Source organism: Amblyomma americanum, chromosome 2, assembly GCF_052857255.1.
Source record: "Amblyomma americanum isolate KBUSLIRL-KWMA chromosome 2, ASM5285725v1, whole genome shotgun sequence".
In the NCBI taxonomy this organism is placed as follows: Eukaryota; Metazoa; Arthropoda; class Arachnida; order Ixodida; family Ixodidae; genus Amblyomma; species Amblyomma americanum.
In genome coordinates, this window is record NC_135498.1 from 2287744 (window position 1) to 2304375 (window position 16632).

General features: G+C 44.1%; 1 protein-coding gene across 2 annotated transcripts in view; it reads right to left on the minus strand.

The window, feature by feature from the left end:
• neur (E3 ubiquitin-protein ligase neur) overlaps positions 1 to 16632 on the minus strand; it is a 63919-nt gene that overhangs the window by 37717 nt on the left and 9570 nt on the right. For both annotated transcript variants that reach the window (XM_077652801.1, XM_077652802.1), the window contains exons 5-6: positions 13957 to 14001; positions 3305 to 3402 (exon numbers count right to left, since the gene is read on the minus strand). In XM_077652801.1, the coding sequence (XP_077508927.1) occupies positions 3305 to 3402; positions 13957 to 14001 (143 nt within the window). The remainder of the gene's footprint in view (positions 1 to 3304; positions 3403 to 13956; positions 14002 to 16632) is intronic.

Genomic DNA, 16632 nt, shown 5'->3' on the forward strand with positions numbered 1-16632 from the left:
AAAAAGCCAAGCCAGGTACAAAGTCCACCACAAATCCGATAAACATAAACAAACAAAATGGTTGTCATGGTGGCGGGCGGAGCGTGGAAATGACTTTCAAAATGTGAAGTGCTCAGTTACATCTTTAAGTACTTGCGAGCTAAACGAACAAGGAACGCCAACCAGCAAGAAACACACAACTCAAAATGATCGACGGTCGCGGGAAAGGCCCTGCTTCCCGGTCGGCCGCTGCGGTAGGCTGCTCCTGAGACCGAGAGCAACAGCTGTTCACGATACCTTCTAGTGTCAAGAGGTTCTCACCAAAATTAACATTTTTTAGCAGAACTAAATAAATACAATTTCTAACTCTGGCAGTGCACATGCTATTTTTTCGCGTCGCTTGTTTCTGCTGCATATCTGGTGAACAGAGTACACATTCGGTTCGAGATTGAATACGAATGAGTTCCCCAAACTTGTTCGATGGCGAATGTCATTCCAACCTAATGACATTAAATGCTCCCGTGTAGCAGCTGATCAACGACATTAGGTGCTCCAACACATGCGTGATGCACTGCAACGCCGTCGCCCCGAGTTATGAGCATCTGGACAATGCAGCCTTCTCTATTATAACACAATGCCACAAACTGCTCTCAGTATGACAAAATTTCTTGCTAAGCACAGCATTACTGTACTTCCCCATCTGCCATACTCGCCTGACCTCTCCCCATGCGATTTTTTCGTTTTCTCATGTGAAGAGAGCCCCAAAAGGTAGCTGGATGGGGAGCATGGAGGCCATTCAAGACGCAACGACAAAGGAGCTGACAGCCCTGCCAAAAGAAGCGTTTTCCAACTGTTTCCAAGACCTCAAGAAGCGTTGGAAGCTATGTATAGACTGCAAGGAAAACTATTTCGAAGGGGTGCTGCACAAATGATTTTAATGTTAAATGCATTTTCTTTAAACGGACTCCGTCTCGAAACTTTACGGACAAAGGTTGTATGTGTCGATTAGAGCGGCAACTTTATAGCCACTGATAGCCACTTCTAAGTCGGCTGTCTTGGCTCCTGCATTGCACGCCGTCCTCAACGTTGGTTCACAGCTTCGTGAGGTATGTGAATTGTGGGTAAGGTGCGCTATGGGAGCTCTTCCGGGTGGCGCCGTCGTTCTGAAGATTGGTAAAGTCATGGTCAAGGTTGTCATTGTATGCGGAGTTGGCGTCTTCATGCAGAGTGGTTGGTGGAGGATCTTCAGCATTTGATTCGTGGGAATCCTCACCTCCAAAGGTTGCCGTCTTTAGTTTCCTCTACGGAGGCTGGGGGACCTTCTGCTAACAGCCACTGCGTAGCTGCGGGCCTGCGACACAAAACATGGTGTGGATGGTGACCATGAGCGGAACAGACGGCTTGATGACACGTACTCCTTTCAGCGCAGCTACTGGTCAATCTCCTGTGGCTGTTGCCCGGAGGAGTCGTGGGGCATCAACTGAAAATCCACGCAGGCCCATTCTTCTGAAGGGGCAGTGCCAAAGAATATGGCCGGGTTCGCCGCAATGGACGCAGAACAGGCGGCGCTGATCAAGGGTCCTCCAAATGGCTGAGCTTGCAACACATGCGGGCAGGCGGGAGATTGTGATCTTTGGGGCGGTGCATAGGACTACAGGCACAGAGTGACAAGACGCCTTTGGCTGCGCACCACGGCGGCATAAGTCATGGCTTGGGGTTGTGTGGCCATCACAAGTCTGGGTGCCAAGTGCCTGTTGCACTTTTCGTAACACATCCATAAAAGTCGCTTCTTGAGGTGGTTGGCATGATGGCAGCAGTCACAGTTCCTCACGGACAATTTCACGGATAACATCCCTCAAGTTGTCGCTGGTGGTGGTCATCGTGTCCGAAAAACTGCACAAACTTGAGCCAGGTGGTAGTACTGTCGAGTCTGGACGTCGAGGATCTTCTCAATCGTGGAGGATTCTTGCGTGATTTCCTCGGTGGTTTTTGGTGGTTGGAGGACGAAGCCGGCAAAGAGTTGTTCCTTAACGCCGGCACAATGAAAGAGGCGCTTCACCTCTTCAATTTATCCGAGGACGGATTTGTTAGAGAGCTGGGTCCTGGACTCGAGGAGTCGCTCAGCTTTTCCTTTCCTCATGATGCGCGTGAATGCCTTCAATAGTTCCTTCTTGAATGGCCCCAAGTCGTTATGGAAGACTCGTGGTTTTCATGCCACGCATGTGCTGAGCTCTCCAACGAAAAAAAGACTTGTCTGATTTTTGTCACATCATCCCAACTGTTGAGAAATGCCATGAGCTACAGCATGACGATCAGGGTCAACGTCTGTGGCGAGCTCATAGTGGACGCTGCAGCTTTTCACTGCTGGGTGGGGTCCGGCAGGGTACCGAACTCAGGGTTGCACCACTTGCAGATGTCACCTGGCTCGGTGAACTGGTGACAGGTTCTTTGGTGTGAAACGCAGAGGGTTAGCGTCACGGCTTCCAGGGGGCATACGGTACACAAACTGTTACCCAGCACCTCCACCAGATGTCATGTTTTAGTATGGCAGTCAGAATGACAGTGGAATGGGCTTCTAAAAGGAACTGTTTATTGGGCTGACTTGCGCCACAAAGAACTGAATGACTCTGCAGTGGCGTAGCAACAAGCATGCAGTTGTCAAACAGAATGCCTGCAGCTCTTGGCTGCACTCAATTTAAAGCTGGCAAGGAACCTTCTTTGATATATAAGGAACTAAAAGCAACAACAGCAATTTGTAAAAATGTGGAAGCAGCTGCACGTGGCCATGATCAATCGAAATAAGTCTGGTCGCATCTAGCGTCACAAACAAAATGATAAAGACGCGTGCAGGCAGCTTTGTGCATGAACGAACAAACAATAGTAAGATTTGTGACAATATAGAAGAGGAATAAACATGGCACAGTTACTGTAACACCACTTCCACTCTGCAGTCTCCTGGTTAGCTACTGTTACACAGAAACCTTCCCTTCCCCTGTGGAACAGTCACTGGCCCAGTTCCATTGCGGCAAAGTGAACTGATTGCAACTGTAGTTCAACCTTAGAAACTCCTCTTTGCAAACGTGCTAAAATGTGCATGGCAAGACAGGACACAATGGATAAAAAAAACTTGAAGAGAGAGGGTGGAGTGGCTGTGGACTCAGCCATCTCTACAAGGAGAACAAAAAATGTTTTTCTTTCGCAGCCAGAAATTGGCATTCCCTTCACTGTCCTCAGTGTGGAATGAAAGAATGCCTGAGGTCTTGCATGCCTGACCAGCCTGGACATAAATTAGGCCAATGAAATGACTGCGTAAAACTCTAATTACCTCAGGCCCTGGTACAGCTTGCCAAGGCGAGTCTCGTGGGCCGCTCAATCCTTCCATCTGTCTAATGAGGTCCTCCATGCCTGGAGACGTGATAGAAACTGCAAAGAGACATCAGCGAGGCCTCTGGCAAACCCATGGGGCAGGCAGGAAAATCTCGGTAATGTAAAGCCCGGCCAAGGTTCTTAACCATGCCACACATCTACACTATGTACACAAAAGAACTCCGCAGATGAAACTAATACATTCGATTCTTATCCTTCGAGCATCAAAAAGGTGCTGCAGCTGCAAAGCGAGCCAATGCATTGAAAAGCTTCCCACTGTAGTGAGACCCCCAAGGAATGCAGCACCGGTTAAAACAGAGACGCAGAGGAAGGGCTTTTTTAGAGGGGGATGAGGACAGGGGGGTGAAGCTCCTACACCTCTGGGCGACCACGAATTACGATGCTAGCGCCAATTCCTACTTCAGTTACATTGTTGGCAGAATATTATTTACCACGACAACACATGATCAAAACATGCGGGAGCGGGGGTGTTCGCATGGCACCTGCTTTACACGCAGACTAGTCCACAATCAGGCCCGCAAGAGGTGGTGGGCAGATGCATCACTGTCTGCCTGCTCTGCGCGTGGCTGTGCGATGCTTTACTTTGGCCTTCATACACCATTTCTTTGCTTTTGTGGTATGTTAAAATCGGTTGCGCTGCTGGTCAACAATGGTAACCAAAGTGCTGGGCCAATATACAGAGAACAAAGAACGCATTTTCCTTGGTTTCATTGACATATATATCCTTCCTGTTACTTTCAGTCTATATCAAATATTTCTTAAATAGTTGTTACTGTATAAACGCGTGTAAGGGCCGCACCCGTGTATGGACCGCACTCCGTTTTCCAGAAGGAAATATCGGAAAAAAATAATATCCGTGTAAGGGCCGCACCCAAACTTTCCACACGACCCACACGGGAATAGCCTTCGGAATGCATGCGCCGTGGCCTCTGCGATCAGCTCCAGCTGCGAGCAACGGCGCGCTTGATCGCGGAGATGTGCAGAGGAGCTTCCAGGTGCCGCCCATGTATGGCGCAAGAGGCCGCGGCTCATTAAAGTTCCTTGATACGGCTCATGATCATCATCGTCAACTTTTTCCTCTGCCGCGAGGTCCTGCTATCCATATCGGCATCAGTATCACCAGCTCCAGCGTTTTGTGGCTGTCAAAGGCAAGGGAGTTGTGGTTCACCGTAGTTGTGGCTTTCGCATGCTGCCGCCGAGTGTTGTAGCTTTAGCAGTTTTTGCACGATGGGCAAACACCTTAATAGCTAACGGCTGGGAGTTTGTTGTCGAACACGGCAAGTGTGCGACATGCAGGAAATTCGACGTGGCCGAGAAGTGCGCCCGACAATGGTGCAACCAAAAGGATGCATTTAGGAACACAAGCTGCAAAAAGTGCACTTTCTGAGGGAAACCGTGCAAGTTTCCCGAACTGGAAGAGAGCTGCTCTGCTAAGTGATGGAAGCGTGGAACAACGGCTATGCGTTGACAGCGGACGTGCTGCGCGACTTCTTGTGGGATGAGCGTGCACCGGAGCACAGCATCAGCTTGGAGCCGGAATACATAGCGAGTGGCGACTGAACGTAGAATAAATGCCGCTGATATCCTGATTGGTGTGTCTTTACTTAAAAGAGAGTTTTTTTTTGTCTTTCGCAAATCGCTGTATGGGCCGCACCACGAAAATTGGCCCTCAAATCTGGAAAAAAAGGTGTGCGGCCCTTACACGAGTTTATACGGTATTTTAAAGAAAAACAACAAAAAAGGTGAAGGAAAATAATGTTGCTGGTCGCGGCAACTGCTACCTAATGTAGCCCCTCAAGCTGCAGCCATCGGAAGTGAAAGGGAAAGGGAGAGGCGATAGCAAGAAAGGACAGGGGAGAGAACTATATGTATGTTACAGCATTCCGTATAACACAGATAATGTGTGTTGACGCACCAGAGGTGTTAAGTTTATCGCAAACGGCGCAGTCGACGTTTTCAGTACATGATTTCATGCATCATTTACGCAATACATGTGTGATCATTGTGTGAGCAATTAAAACTTGACGTTACTAAATATATTTCCTTTTCTAAAGCAAGATCGACGCGTCACAAACATCCTAATACACTTAACGAGTACCCTTTCCATACTGACTGCTTCAAATACTCATGTTTTCCGTTTGCCACTCGTGAATGGAACAGTCTAAACCCTTCAATAACTAGCAGCTCATGGTTAGGAAAGTTCAGGGCTGCTATCGAGAGCTCCGTACTTAATTAGCAAATATTTTTGTGTGTGTGTTTTCTGTGTTGATAATATTGCTTCCTATTCTCTGTGCCTTTATAATGTTAACTTTGTTCAGGTATACACAGACTACCAGTATTGTTTTCGGAACTACTGCGATGTAACTTCTGTCATGACGCCTATTGTGAGATTAATTTGCCTTGTTTCGATATTGTTATGATACAGTTCGTTGTATTGTTATTCTGCGTTGTTGTATTTTTGGTTGTATTTCCATAGTTAATTCCAGTGCCTTTGCTTTACCCTTACTATTAGTTGTTTATTTTACGATCTTCACCAAAATGATGTATTTTTTGAACTGTTATTACTAACCCTATTTTGCCCTCCTGCAACAATACCAAATAGCAGTATGTATAAATAAATAAATAAATAAATAAATAAATAAATAAATCATTCCGTGCATATTGTTCACACAATATAGAAGGTTTTGTTTATGGTTTGTGGGGTTTAATGTCCCAAAGCGACTCTGGCTATGAGGGACGCCGTAGTGGAGGGCTGCGGATATTTCGACCACCTGGGGTTCTTTAACATGCACTGACATCGCACAGTACTATATGGGACTCACGAATTTTGCCTCCATCGAAAATGTGACCACCGCAGCCGGGATAGAACCCGCGTCTTTCGGTATAGCAACCTAGCACCATCGCCACTGAATCACCATGGCGGCACATTAAAGAAAGATCATTCTGTGGACAGTGCGTGGAAGCAATTTAATGTATACACAATGTACCGTATAATCTTAGATAATTGCAAAAAAGCTTATGTATTTACGTAAGTACATGAAAGCGAACCACTATCACGGAATAGCCTTCGCTGTCCAGGCTAGTATATGAGACACCAATAGAATTCAGTTAACATGCAGCTAAATAATCGGTTCCCACAATGTGCCAACTCTTCTGTGGACCTAACACGATGGCTGCTTCGTCAACAGCAGTGACTAAATCGTAGTTCACGATCCACGCCGCCGAAATGGGGGGTGGCTCCCGAGAAACAAAGCGCAGTTAGCGGTTCGAGTTGTATCCGCGCTGCTCTTGCTGCACTCTTCGCAATTTTGAAAGTCACAAACACAAAACCAAACACCACCGAAGCTGTTGCAGCAGCGACATCACTAACACATGAGGGAACACAATGCCAAGGTGTCTGTGACTGGCGACGTAAAGCTGATGACAGCGCCCGAGATAACGCGACTGACTGAGTTCGCGAAACATGCAAAGGATGTGCGGCGGTTGCCACGGCCACGTGGGTCAGAAATTCAAAGGAATAGAGAGAGAGATCTTTTTCTCCCTTCAGAAACTTGTTGCGGTTAGACCTCGTTCTTTATTACAGACACGACAGCCAATTCCTCCTTCAGTTATGTTCATAGTGGATGGTGGTGCAGCTATGGCTTCAGCGAAGGTTTCTTCAATTAGAAAGGATGAAAGCTGCTCACACTTTGGACAAATGCTTAGGGGAAGCCCCAAGGTGGAGTAAATTTGTTGGTGTTGTATGTTGGGTTTAATGGCGCATAAGCATCTAAGGCTATCATGTGCCAAGCTCAAGGTATAAGCAATTTTTTTCTGCAGATTTTTACAAAGATGAAAAATTATGGCGGTGTAGAGAGTTTGAAAAGGTATTTCCTTCTAAGTAGTATTCAGAGCAAAAACAAGATTTATAAATGGCTAACATTAAAAGTTGCAAAGGAGGTCGGGTAACCTCATCAGCCGTCCTTGGCTGCGCAAGGACTGGAGGCCCCCAACCAATCAAAACAAAAGCAACCTCAGCCCTTTTCTCCGGAGTGAGAAAGTGGTTGAGGTGTACTGAAATACAAACAGAGCAGTGGGTAAAAAATTTTAGAGCCTCTTGAGAAGTCCGGTTTCTTAAAGAAAGCTAAAAACACGATATATCAATAATTGCATCATCTCCTAAATGCAGTGCAGGATGAAAAGGAATGCATTCGGTGTAGAATTTAGTAAACTACTTTTTCCTTAGTTTTTCTAGTTTTGCACAAGGAAATAAAATGTGGTCAATCGCAACTTCGTCTCCGCAGTCTTCGCATACAGGTTGAACTTGTTTTGTTAGTAGAAAATTATGTGTGAGGTGTGTGTGTCCTATACGAATACGGCAGATAATCACTTCTTTAAAACGTTCCTGGCGGGTGCAGGACTTCCATTGACTTATAACTGGTTTTACATTTTTAGTTTTTTTTACTTCGTAGTTCCACGCGGACTGCCATTTCTGCCTTATGTCACGATGTATTAAGTTAATGCAATCTTTTAACGGAATATTTTCTTTCTTTATTTGCTTGTCATGCACCTGAGCAGCGCATAAGTCTGCTCTCTCATTGCCTTTAATCCCGATATGGCTTGGTACCCAGCAGAGCATTAGGTTTTGTCCTTTAGCTGTGGCTATTACTATGTTGTGTATGATATCACCAAGTATAGGAGTGATTGCATTTTTAGAGTGGAAAGCTATAAGTAAACTTAGCAAGTCGGTGCAAATAACACTGTTTTTGAGGCTCACCTTTACTATTTGTTTAATGGCCACATGGAAGGCGTAACATTCGGAAGTGAAGATTGATGCACACTGTGGAAGCCTTACTATCTCATTGCAATTCCCTTGTACCACTGCACTTCCAACGTAAGCATCTGTTTTTGAGCCATCTGTGCAAAAAGCTCTGAAGGTAATGTATTTTTCCTCGAGTGCAAGAAATTCTTGCAGAATATGTTTCTGTGGGGTTTGTTTTTTACAGAACTGCGCAAGAGTAAAATCGCAGATTGTAGGAAAATGATGCCATGGAGGCAGCGGATCGCGTTTTCGAGCAATGTCAGGTAATGTGTCCAGTAGGCCGAGGTTTCAGCACATCTCTTAAGAATGCAAGAGCAGTGTCCTAGTAGTCTGTGGTTTGTTGTTAAAGAGTGTTCTAGATGGGCACTTTGTTGATATTTGGTGACAGATATGTTTAGGCAGTGGACGGATTTCTAGAATTTATGAACATGTTAGCATCGTTCTTCTGTCTATAAGTGATGCTTCGTTAGTTTCTACATACAGACTCTTTATGGGCAACGTCCTACATGCACTAGTGGAAAGGCGCAAACCTAAATTATGTACTGGATCCAGTCGTCTAAGATACGATGGTCTTGCTGACCCATAAACTATACATCCGTAATCTAAGGTAGAACGACAACAGACTGATACATTTGTAAACGGCACACCCTATCAGAACCCCAGTGTTTCCGGGAAAGTACTTTAAGTATGTTCAAAGACTGGGAGGCTTTCTTTTTTAGAGCTTTAATATGTGGTAGGAATGTCAGCTTTTTGTCAAAGATAATGCCCAGAAATTTTACCTCATTTTTTATAGGCAGTTCGATTTTGTTTAGATGTAAGCTGGGGCTGGATTGTAAATCTCGTTTTAGTGAGAACAGCACGCCCACTGTTTTCTGTGTGCAGAACTGGAATCCATTTTTTGTCTGCCCATGTCTCTAGTTTGTTTATTGTTAACTGTGTTAGTCTCTCACATGCTGCTATATTGGATGATGTACAAGCTATTTAAAGGTCGTCGACATAGACTGAGTACATCATGGACGTTGGGATTATTTTCCTTATGGAATTCATCTTTACAATAAACAGTGGTGTGCTTAAAATACACCCCTGAGGAACCCCATTCTCTTGAATGAAGTTCCTGGAAAGGGTTGATCCCAGGCGTACTTGAAATGAGCGGTCGGAAAGGAAATCATTTAGGCAGTTCAACATCCTGCCGTGGACACCAATGTCCGCTAGGTCGCGGAGGATCCCAAACCTCCAGGTTGTGTCATACGCTTTCTCCATATCGAAGAAAATGGCAAGACAATGCTGTTTGTGTATAAAAGCTTCTCTTATTGTGTTTTTGTAGTGTACCTGGTCGTGTCCTGGAGCAGTTTTTTTGTCTGCATACAGTACTTTATTTTTTGGAGGGTAATTAGACAATTGTATTTTTCGTTTACCCCTCCACTTGTTGGGAGCCTGTGTTTTTCGGCAGTGCTTTTGTATTTCAAGAATGATTTGCTATAGTGTGATGAACTTGAAACAGCAGCAAAGTGCTCCCTCAATATGTCTGCCTGTTCTCCTATATTTGTCTGTGTACCTGGTGTTGTCAAAAAAGGGACTGTGAAGGGTGAGTAGCTACCATTTAATTTTCGAACTTGCTCCCACATTTTCTTCAATGGGGTTGAACTATTTATAGAAGACACATGAGCTCTCCAGGATGTTTTTCCGGCATTGCGCCGGATATACCGTGCTTGTGCTCTGGCCTTTTTGAAATGGATGAGGTTCTTGTGAGTTGGGTATCTGCAAAAGACTCCCCACGTTTTATTTTGCTGTTTTTTTGCTTCCTTGCATTCACGTGTGTACCACACTTTGTGGTTCTGACGGACCACTCCTGATGATTTTGGGATTGATAAGTGTGCGGCAGTAAGTATGCATGATGTGAATGCGTCATTTATTTCGTCTATGTCGAGATTTTCTAGAGCAATATTCTCTAAACTGGCCTGTTCTCTAAACAATTCCCAGTTAGCTAAATGTAACTTCCAACGGCATGGTTTTGTGGAGTAAATTTGTAATAAGGGAGTAATTACTCATTGGCATCCACCCAAGCGCAGCCATACGGCTACAAAGGAAGGCTATACAGCTTTCTCAGAAATTTCGCGAAGAAAAATTGGCTGGCTTGGGTGGACGCCAATGAGTAATTATTCCCTTATTACAAATTTACTCCACCTTGGGGGCTTCCCCTAAACATTTGACCAACCCTGTGCCAACTTCGAGTTATTGATCAATTCACTCTCACCCTACCATAAGCATGCTGTCCCGGTTAGCTCAGTTGGTAGAGCGGGTGCTTCGGTGAAGTGGTGGTCCCAGGCTCGTACCCCAGACCAGGACGAATTCTTCATTAACTGCATAGTTTCTGAGAAAGCTGTTTAGCTTTCCTTTGTTGCCGTATGGCTGCGCTTGGGTGGATGCCAATGAGTTTCTTTTCAGCCGGAATACCAAGTTTTCGCGCAGTTCTGAAAAAGTTTACAGCTTACACTATTACTCCCTTATTGCTCACACTTTCCTCCCCTTGATGAGGGTTATAAAAATTATTTTTGTATTTTTATTCATCAACTAGCCTAGCTGAAACTTAGCATGCAGGTGTATCATAGGATGCTGATTTTGAATGTGCATTTTAGATTTCAAATACTCCACCTCGAAGGAAATATATGGCAAAATAACATATCCTAATTAGGTCATTGGTTACAGGCCTTTATGGTAATTTCTCAGATAAAAGGCTTTTTTTTTAAAGAATAAGCAGACATTTGCAAAAGGCCCCCCACACATCCTAGAACTGATAGATACCCATGAAGTCATTTTGTTGATCATAAATAACAGCCGCCGCAGTGGCTCAGTGGTTATGGCGCTCAGCTGCTGTCCCGAAAGACGCGGGTTCGATCCTGGCCATAGCGGTTGAATTTAGATGGAGGCAAAATGCTAGAGGCCCGTGTACTGTGCAATGTCAGTGCATGGTAAAGAGCCCCGGGTGGCCGATATTTCCGGAGTCTTTCAGTGCAGCGCCCCCCACAGCCTGAGTCGCTCTGGAACGCAAAACCCCCGTAAACTAGGGGTGTGCGAATATTGAAATTTTCAAATACGAATTGAATACGAATATGAAGAAAAAATGGCTTTGAATATCGAATATCTGTTCAGTACAAAAAAAATTTCAGAAAATGATGAGCAAGCAAATACTGTTGTCCATATTTTTTTCAAAATAGTGTACGGTCTTTGCAGGTAAAGTAAACAAAACTAGACTGCTTCAGTACCATATAAAAAAACATGATGTGCACAGAAATGTATACTACTTGATTAGACAGCATAACAGTATCCAAACCATAATGAGGTCATGCAAAACAAAATCCATGAAATAACAAGACTGGAAACAAAAAAATAACATGATGACTATTAAACCTAATTCATTCGAAGTTCAAGGGACCGGAAGAAATGCCCGGTTTATCCGAAGGCCTCTGTTAATAAAATTGCCCGCGACCCCCCCGGAAAAAAAAAAAAAAATGCTGCCGAGAATGCTGAAGATGCAGTAAGGCCTTATGAGGCGGCTCAATCGCGCTAACACCTGTAAGCCCGTGACGGGCCACCCGTTTTGGAGTCCTGGAGGAACAACACAAATGCAATCAAGGGGCCGGGGAACACACACTGGCGTCTGAGCGGCGAGGCGGTTTCTAAAAAGGAAAAAAATAAGCCCTCGCGAAGCTGGGATTGGATTATCGGCGAATGCGCGGGCCAACATTTGAAGTTGCCGCGGGGCAGCGGTGAAGCTCAGAAACCGAAACTACGCAGCCAGGCTATTTTTTTGTCCTAGCGACAGAGGCCTTCCGATTGTTGCCACGCCTGCCGTTACGCCCACTAAAGAGGTGTGCAGGTTACAATGCACCATGCAATAGGCAGGATTTTTACAGGATCGCTTGCCCTATTGTGACTACTCGACGCGCCCCTTCAGGAGGCGCCCGCAACATTCCACAAGTAGGCTTTCCCGCATAGCGTAGTTTACAAAACGGGATGGCGGAAGTCACGCTCGGAGAAATATGAAGGCGACAGGACGCATTCTTCGGATGTGGACATTAAATATATAAACTTTCTTCTTTAGAGACCACGACCATAACCTTCGGCATATGACCTGTAGAAAAGAACTAGTGCGTACGAACTACGGTACACAAACGCTAAAATATCGAATCGCTGATCTTCTAAATAAGTACCCGGGTATTATAGAAACCATTCACAACAGTCGTTCCATGAAAGCATTTAGCAAAAAGTTAACCCATTTCTTTTTGTGACATAGCAATGGCTTACTTTTTCTGCACATATCTGCCCTATATTAAAAAAAAGAAAAATCCATGTTTTTATTAGAAAAGAAAACCTTACTTTGGCCGGCATAGTTAAGCTCTTCTTTCCTTTTGTTATATTCAGTCACACCGATATTTGTATTTTATGTGCAATTTTGTGTAACAATGTTGACTCGCGAATATACTTTTTACAGCATTTCTTAATTGTGTACCTTAAATGAATATGTGCTGTTTTTTTTTATGTTTTCGTGTATAATGTTATATGCAATGTCTCTTTGGTTTTATGATCTGTTTTTCTTTGGTTAAACCTGCCCACTGCTCAGTTGTAGAGTGTAAAGGGGGCGGACGCTTCGTCAGGCAACTTTTGATTGCCTTTTTGTTCGCCTCCTCGGCAACCAAGTGTTGTTGAAATAAATCTGAATCTGAATCTGAATCTGAATCTGAAAAAAGGTATTACCGAAGGATTAAAAAAAAGCGCGATTTCGCGTTATGATTGCTCGAAGTGGGCCGTTGGCCATCTTGTTCGCAGCACGGGTGATATGTGGGAAAGCCCACTTGGGGAAATATTCACGAGGTGAAGCCTTGCGGCGTCGGGATGCGGTCGGTCCGTGTGATAAACGGCGGAGAAGGATGCGGATAGGACCTCTGTATTGTTTTCCTAGAATTTTTAACTCGATTATCGGCTAATTTGCCCAGATATTGTGGTTTTGCCACAGTCAAATTTATAAAAGAATGCGCAGTATACGATCGCTAGCGAGTATTTGGGAATTTTCGAATATTCGGAAATTCACAAATATTAATTTTCGAATACGAATCGAATATCAAACATATTCGATTCGTATTCGAAATTTCGAATATTCGCACACACCTACCATAAACCAAACCATAAATAAGTAAATTCAGAAAGAAAAAACAATGTGGCAGTAATTAGCCGAGACTTGATCTAATTGCTAAAGGAAAGCTTTACGATGTGCGGTGGACCTTTGGAAACGTCTGCCTATATTCAAAAAAGCTTTTTTAACTGAGAAATTATCATAGAGGACAGTATGAAATGGCCTAATTGGGATGTTATTTTGCCATATATCTCTTTCCGGGTGAGATATTTGAAATCTAAACGCATATTTGAAATCAGCAATCTATGATACACCTGCATGTTAAGTTTCAGTAAGTTAACTAGACAAATAAAAATCAAGTTTTTAAGAGCCTCATCCTCCCTTAAAATGGCATTGAAGTACAGCTTTGCCTCGAATGATGATTGCTTTTGAAGTAAACATGATCCAAAGTCTGTGTGAAAAGTCAACAACGCCTGAGCAGTCATCTCTCTGCTAGTCACACCGACCATGCCAAAGTGTACAGCTGCAAAAACAGAACCGATGGAGAGGCCACAACTCTCCCAAAGAAAGCTTCGTACTCATATGGTTCAGAAAAAACAGCAACAACCATAATAAAAACCTTGAATGTACAGGCAAATGAAGACCAGCGGGAACTCACCATTGCGAATAATCTCATTGCGGTTGTTCAATAACTGCTCATCTTCTGCAAGACGGAAAAGAGACAAGAAGCATGTTGCAAATCAGTTTACATGCTGCAACTTATGGCCACTGCCCTGGCAGATATGCGACCAAACGACGTCATTGCAGCGACTAAAGAACAAGAAAAATGATTCAGTTCACCAAAAGCCAAGTTTGAACATCATGTGCACATTTTGCACAGTCTTGTCACTGGGCAGCAAAAAATGTTTCGTTTGCTTTCTTGAAAATAATTCAAACTGCAACACCCAACATACCCTCACACACAAAATGATGAAAAAATAAAGAAAAGAATTGATCTTGCGCTGAATGACGTTTTTCCTATAATCATGAAAGATATGTCTGGCTTGAACTAAAGAAGCAAATCTGGTTTAATTCTATTCCAAACTTGAATAAGTGTTATGAGAATCATTAGTTGAGACAAAAACTGCCCAAGAAAAAAAAATAAAAATGAAAACAAATTTTTTTCAATTCACTCATTGTAAGGGAACATTAAGCATACGCATACACTGATCCCAGTAAGACGTCTGCATTGATTACTGGCACCCATCACAGTAATTAGCTAAAAGCCAGTAAAACCGGTAGCGAAAAAGACCCTTACAAAAGGGAGTTGCACTTGCAAGGATGGGGGTTCCCATGTTTTGGAAGAAAGGGTGCAGGAACAAACGACATCCAAATCCGATTCGCTTAACGAGCGATAACGACTTCCTTGAGATAGGAGAGGAACAGAATGCACGACGGGGTTAGGTGGCTGCATATACATCAGCGTCACGAGGACAACGTGCAACGAGACAGGCAGGCGACAAAGTAAACATGACGGTTGTGGACCACGTTGATGCCTAATCGGTGTGCAGTACACTTGGGAACAGTCATGCTGTCATGACGCCTAAATGACCTACACTTGCAGACGAAGAAACCTGCAAACAATGATAGAAAGGAAAGTTCCTGGTTTTCCTTTTTTTTTCTTTAGTGCCAAAGCACTACTGGCCTCATAAACTGGAAACTGCCGACGTGTGGTGAAGCCTCTGAAGTTAGTCACATGATACGGGAAATGGCAGGAAATAAATGAGATTTTCTCATTAACATTCTGATTACATTCGCTACTGTATAGATTTGTGTAGAACTCTTTGACTACTTTAACTATCTTATCCATATTGATAATGACATTGCCCTCCTTGTCTTTTAACGCATACCAAATCAATCAACCAAGTAATCAGGCAGGCAGGATATTCCACAATAAATCATATTCACACTATCAATCAGGCGATAGAGAAATGCGCAGAATATAACCAACCCCTATATATAGCCTTAATCGGTTACGAGAAAGCATTTGACTCGGTGGAAATCTCAGCAGTAATGCAGGCATTGCGTAATCAGGGTGTAGAAGAGCCTTATGTGAAAATATTGGAAGATGTCTATAGCAACAGCACAGTTACCATAGTCCTCCATAAGGTCAGCAATAAAATTCCAGTAAGGAAGGGCATTAGGCAGGGTGACACGATCTCACCAATGCTATTACCGCTTGTTTACAGGAGGTATTCTGAGGCCTGAATTGGGAACAGTTAAGGATAAGAGTTAATGGATAATACCTAAATAATGTGCAATTTGCTAGTGACACTGCATTTGCTCAGCCACTCAGGAGATGAATTGCAAAGCATGATCAATGAGTTAGACAGGCAGAGCAGAACGGTGGGTCTAAGAATTAACATGCAGAAAACCAAAGTAATGTTCAACAGTCTAGCAAGGAAACGGCAGTTCACAATTGGTAGTGAGGTGCTCGAAGTGGTAATGGAATATGTCTATTTAGGGCAGGTAGTGACTGCTGATCCGGATCATGAGAGGGAAATAACTAGAAGAATAAGAATGGGGTGGAGCGCGTATGGCAGGTTCTCTCAGATCATGAATGGCAGTTTACCAGTATCCCTCAAGAGAAAAGTATACAACTGTTCCTTATCAGTACTCACCTACGGGGCAGAAACGTGGAGGCTAACAAAAAGGCTTCAGTTCAAGTTAAGGACAATGCATCGAGCTATGGAAAAATATATGATAGGTGTAACGTTAAGAGACCAGAAGCGTGAAGAGTGGATGAGGGAACAAACGGGTTAATGACATCCTAGTCGAAATCAAGAGGCAGAAATGGGCTTGGGCAGGGCATGTAATGCGAAGGCAAGATAACCGGTGGTCCTTAAGGGTAACGGAGTGGATTCCAAGAGAAGGCAAGTGTAGCAGGGGGCGGCAAAAAGTTAGGTGGGCAGATGAGATTAAGAAGTTTGCGGGCATACGGTGGGCACAACTGGCAAAGGACAGGGTTAATTGGAGACTTGGGAGAGGCCTTTGTCCTGCAGTGGGCATAGTCAGGCTGATGATGACGATGATGAAATGAGGCTTTGAATGAGGGTGACCTTAGCCAACCTGGAGAAATAAATATTTTCACGACTGGGTTTTGAACCTGAGGCGGCACAAACAGATCGGCTTCACTGCCCACTGCAAGAGAGCACTGCCCACTGCTCAGGTTTTCCTATTCTGGCGTTGGGCACAACTACCTTCAAGCCAAGAGTGGAATTAGCCGGGCCAGTTGGTTCATGACACATAAATAACAGCGCGAAAGACGTCTCGAAGACAGCAAATCTGCTGGCTC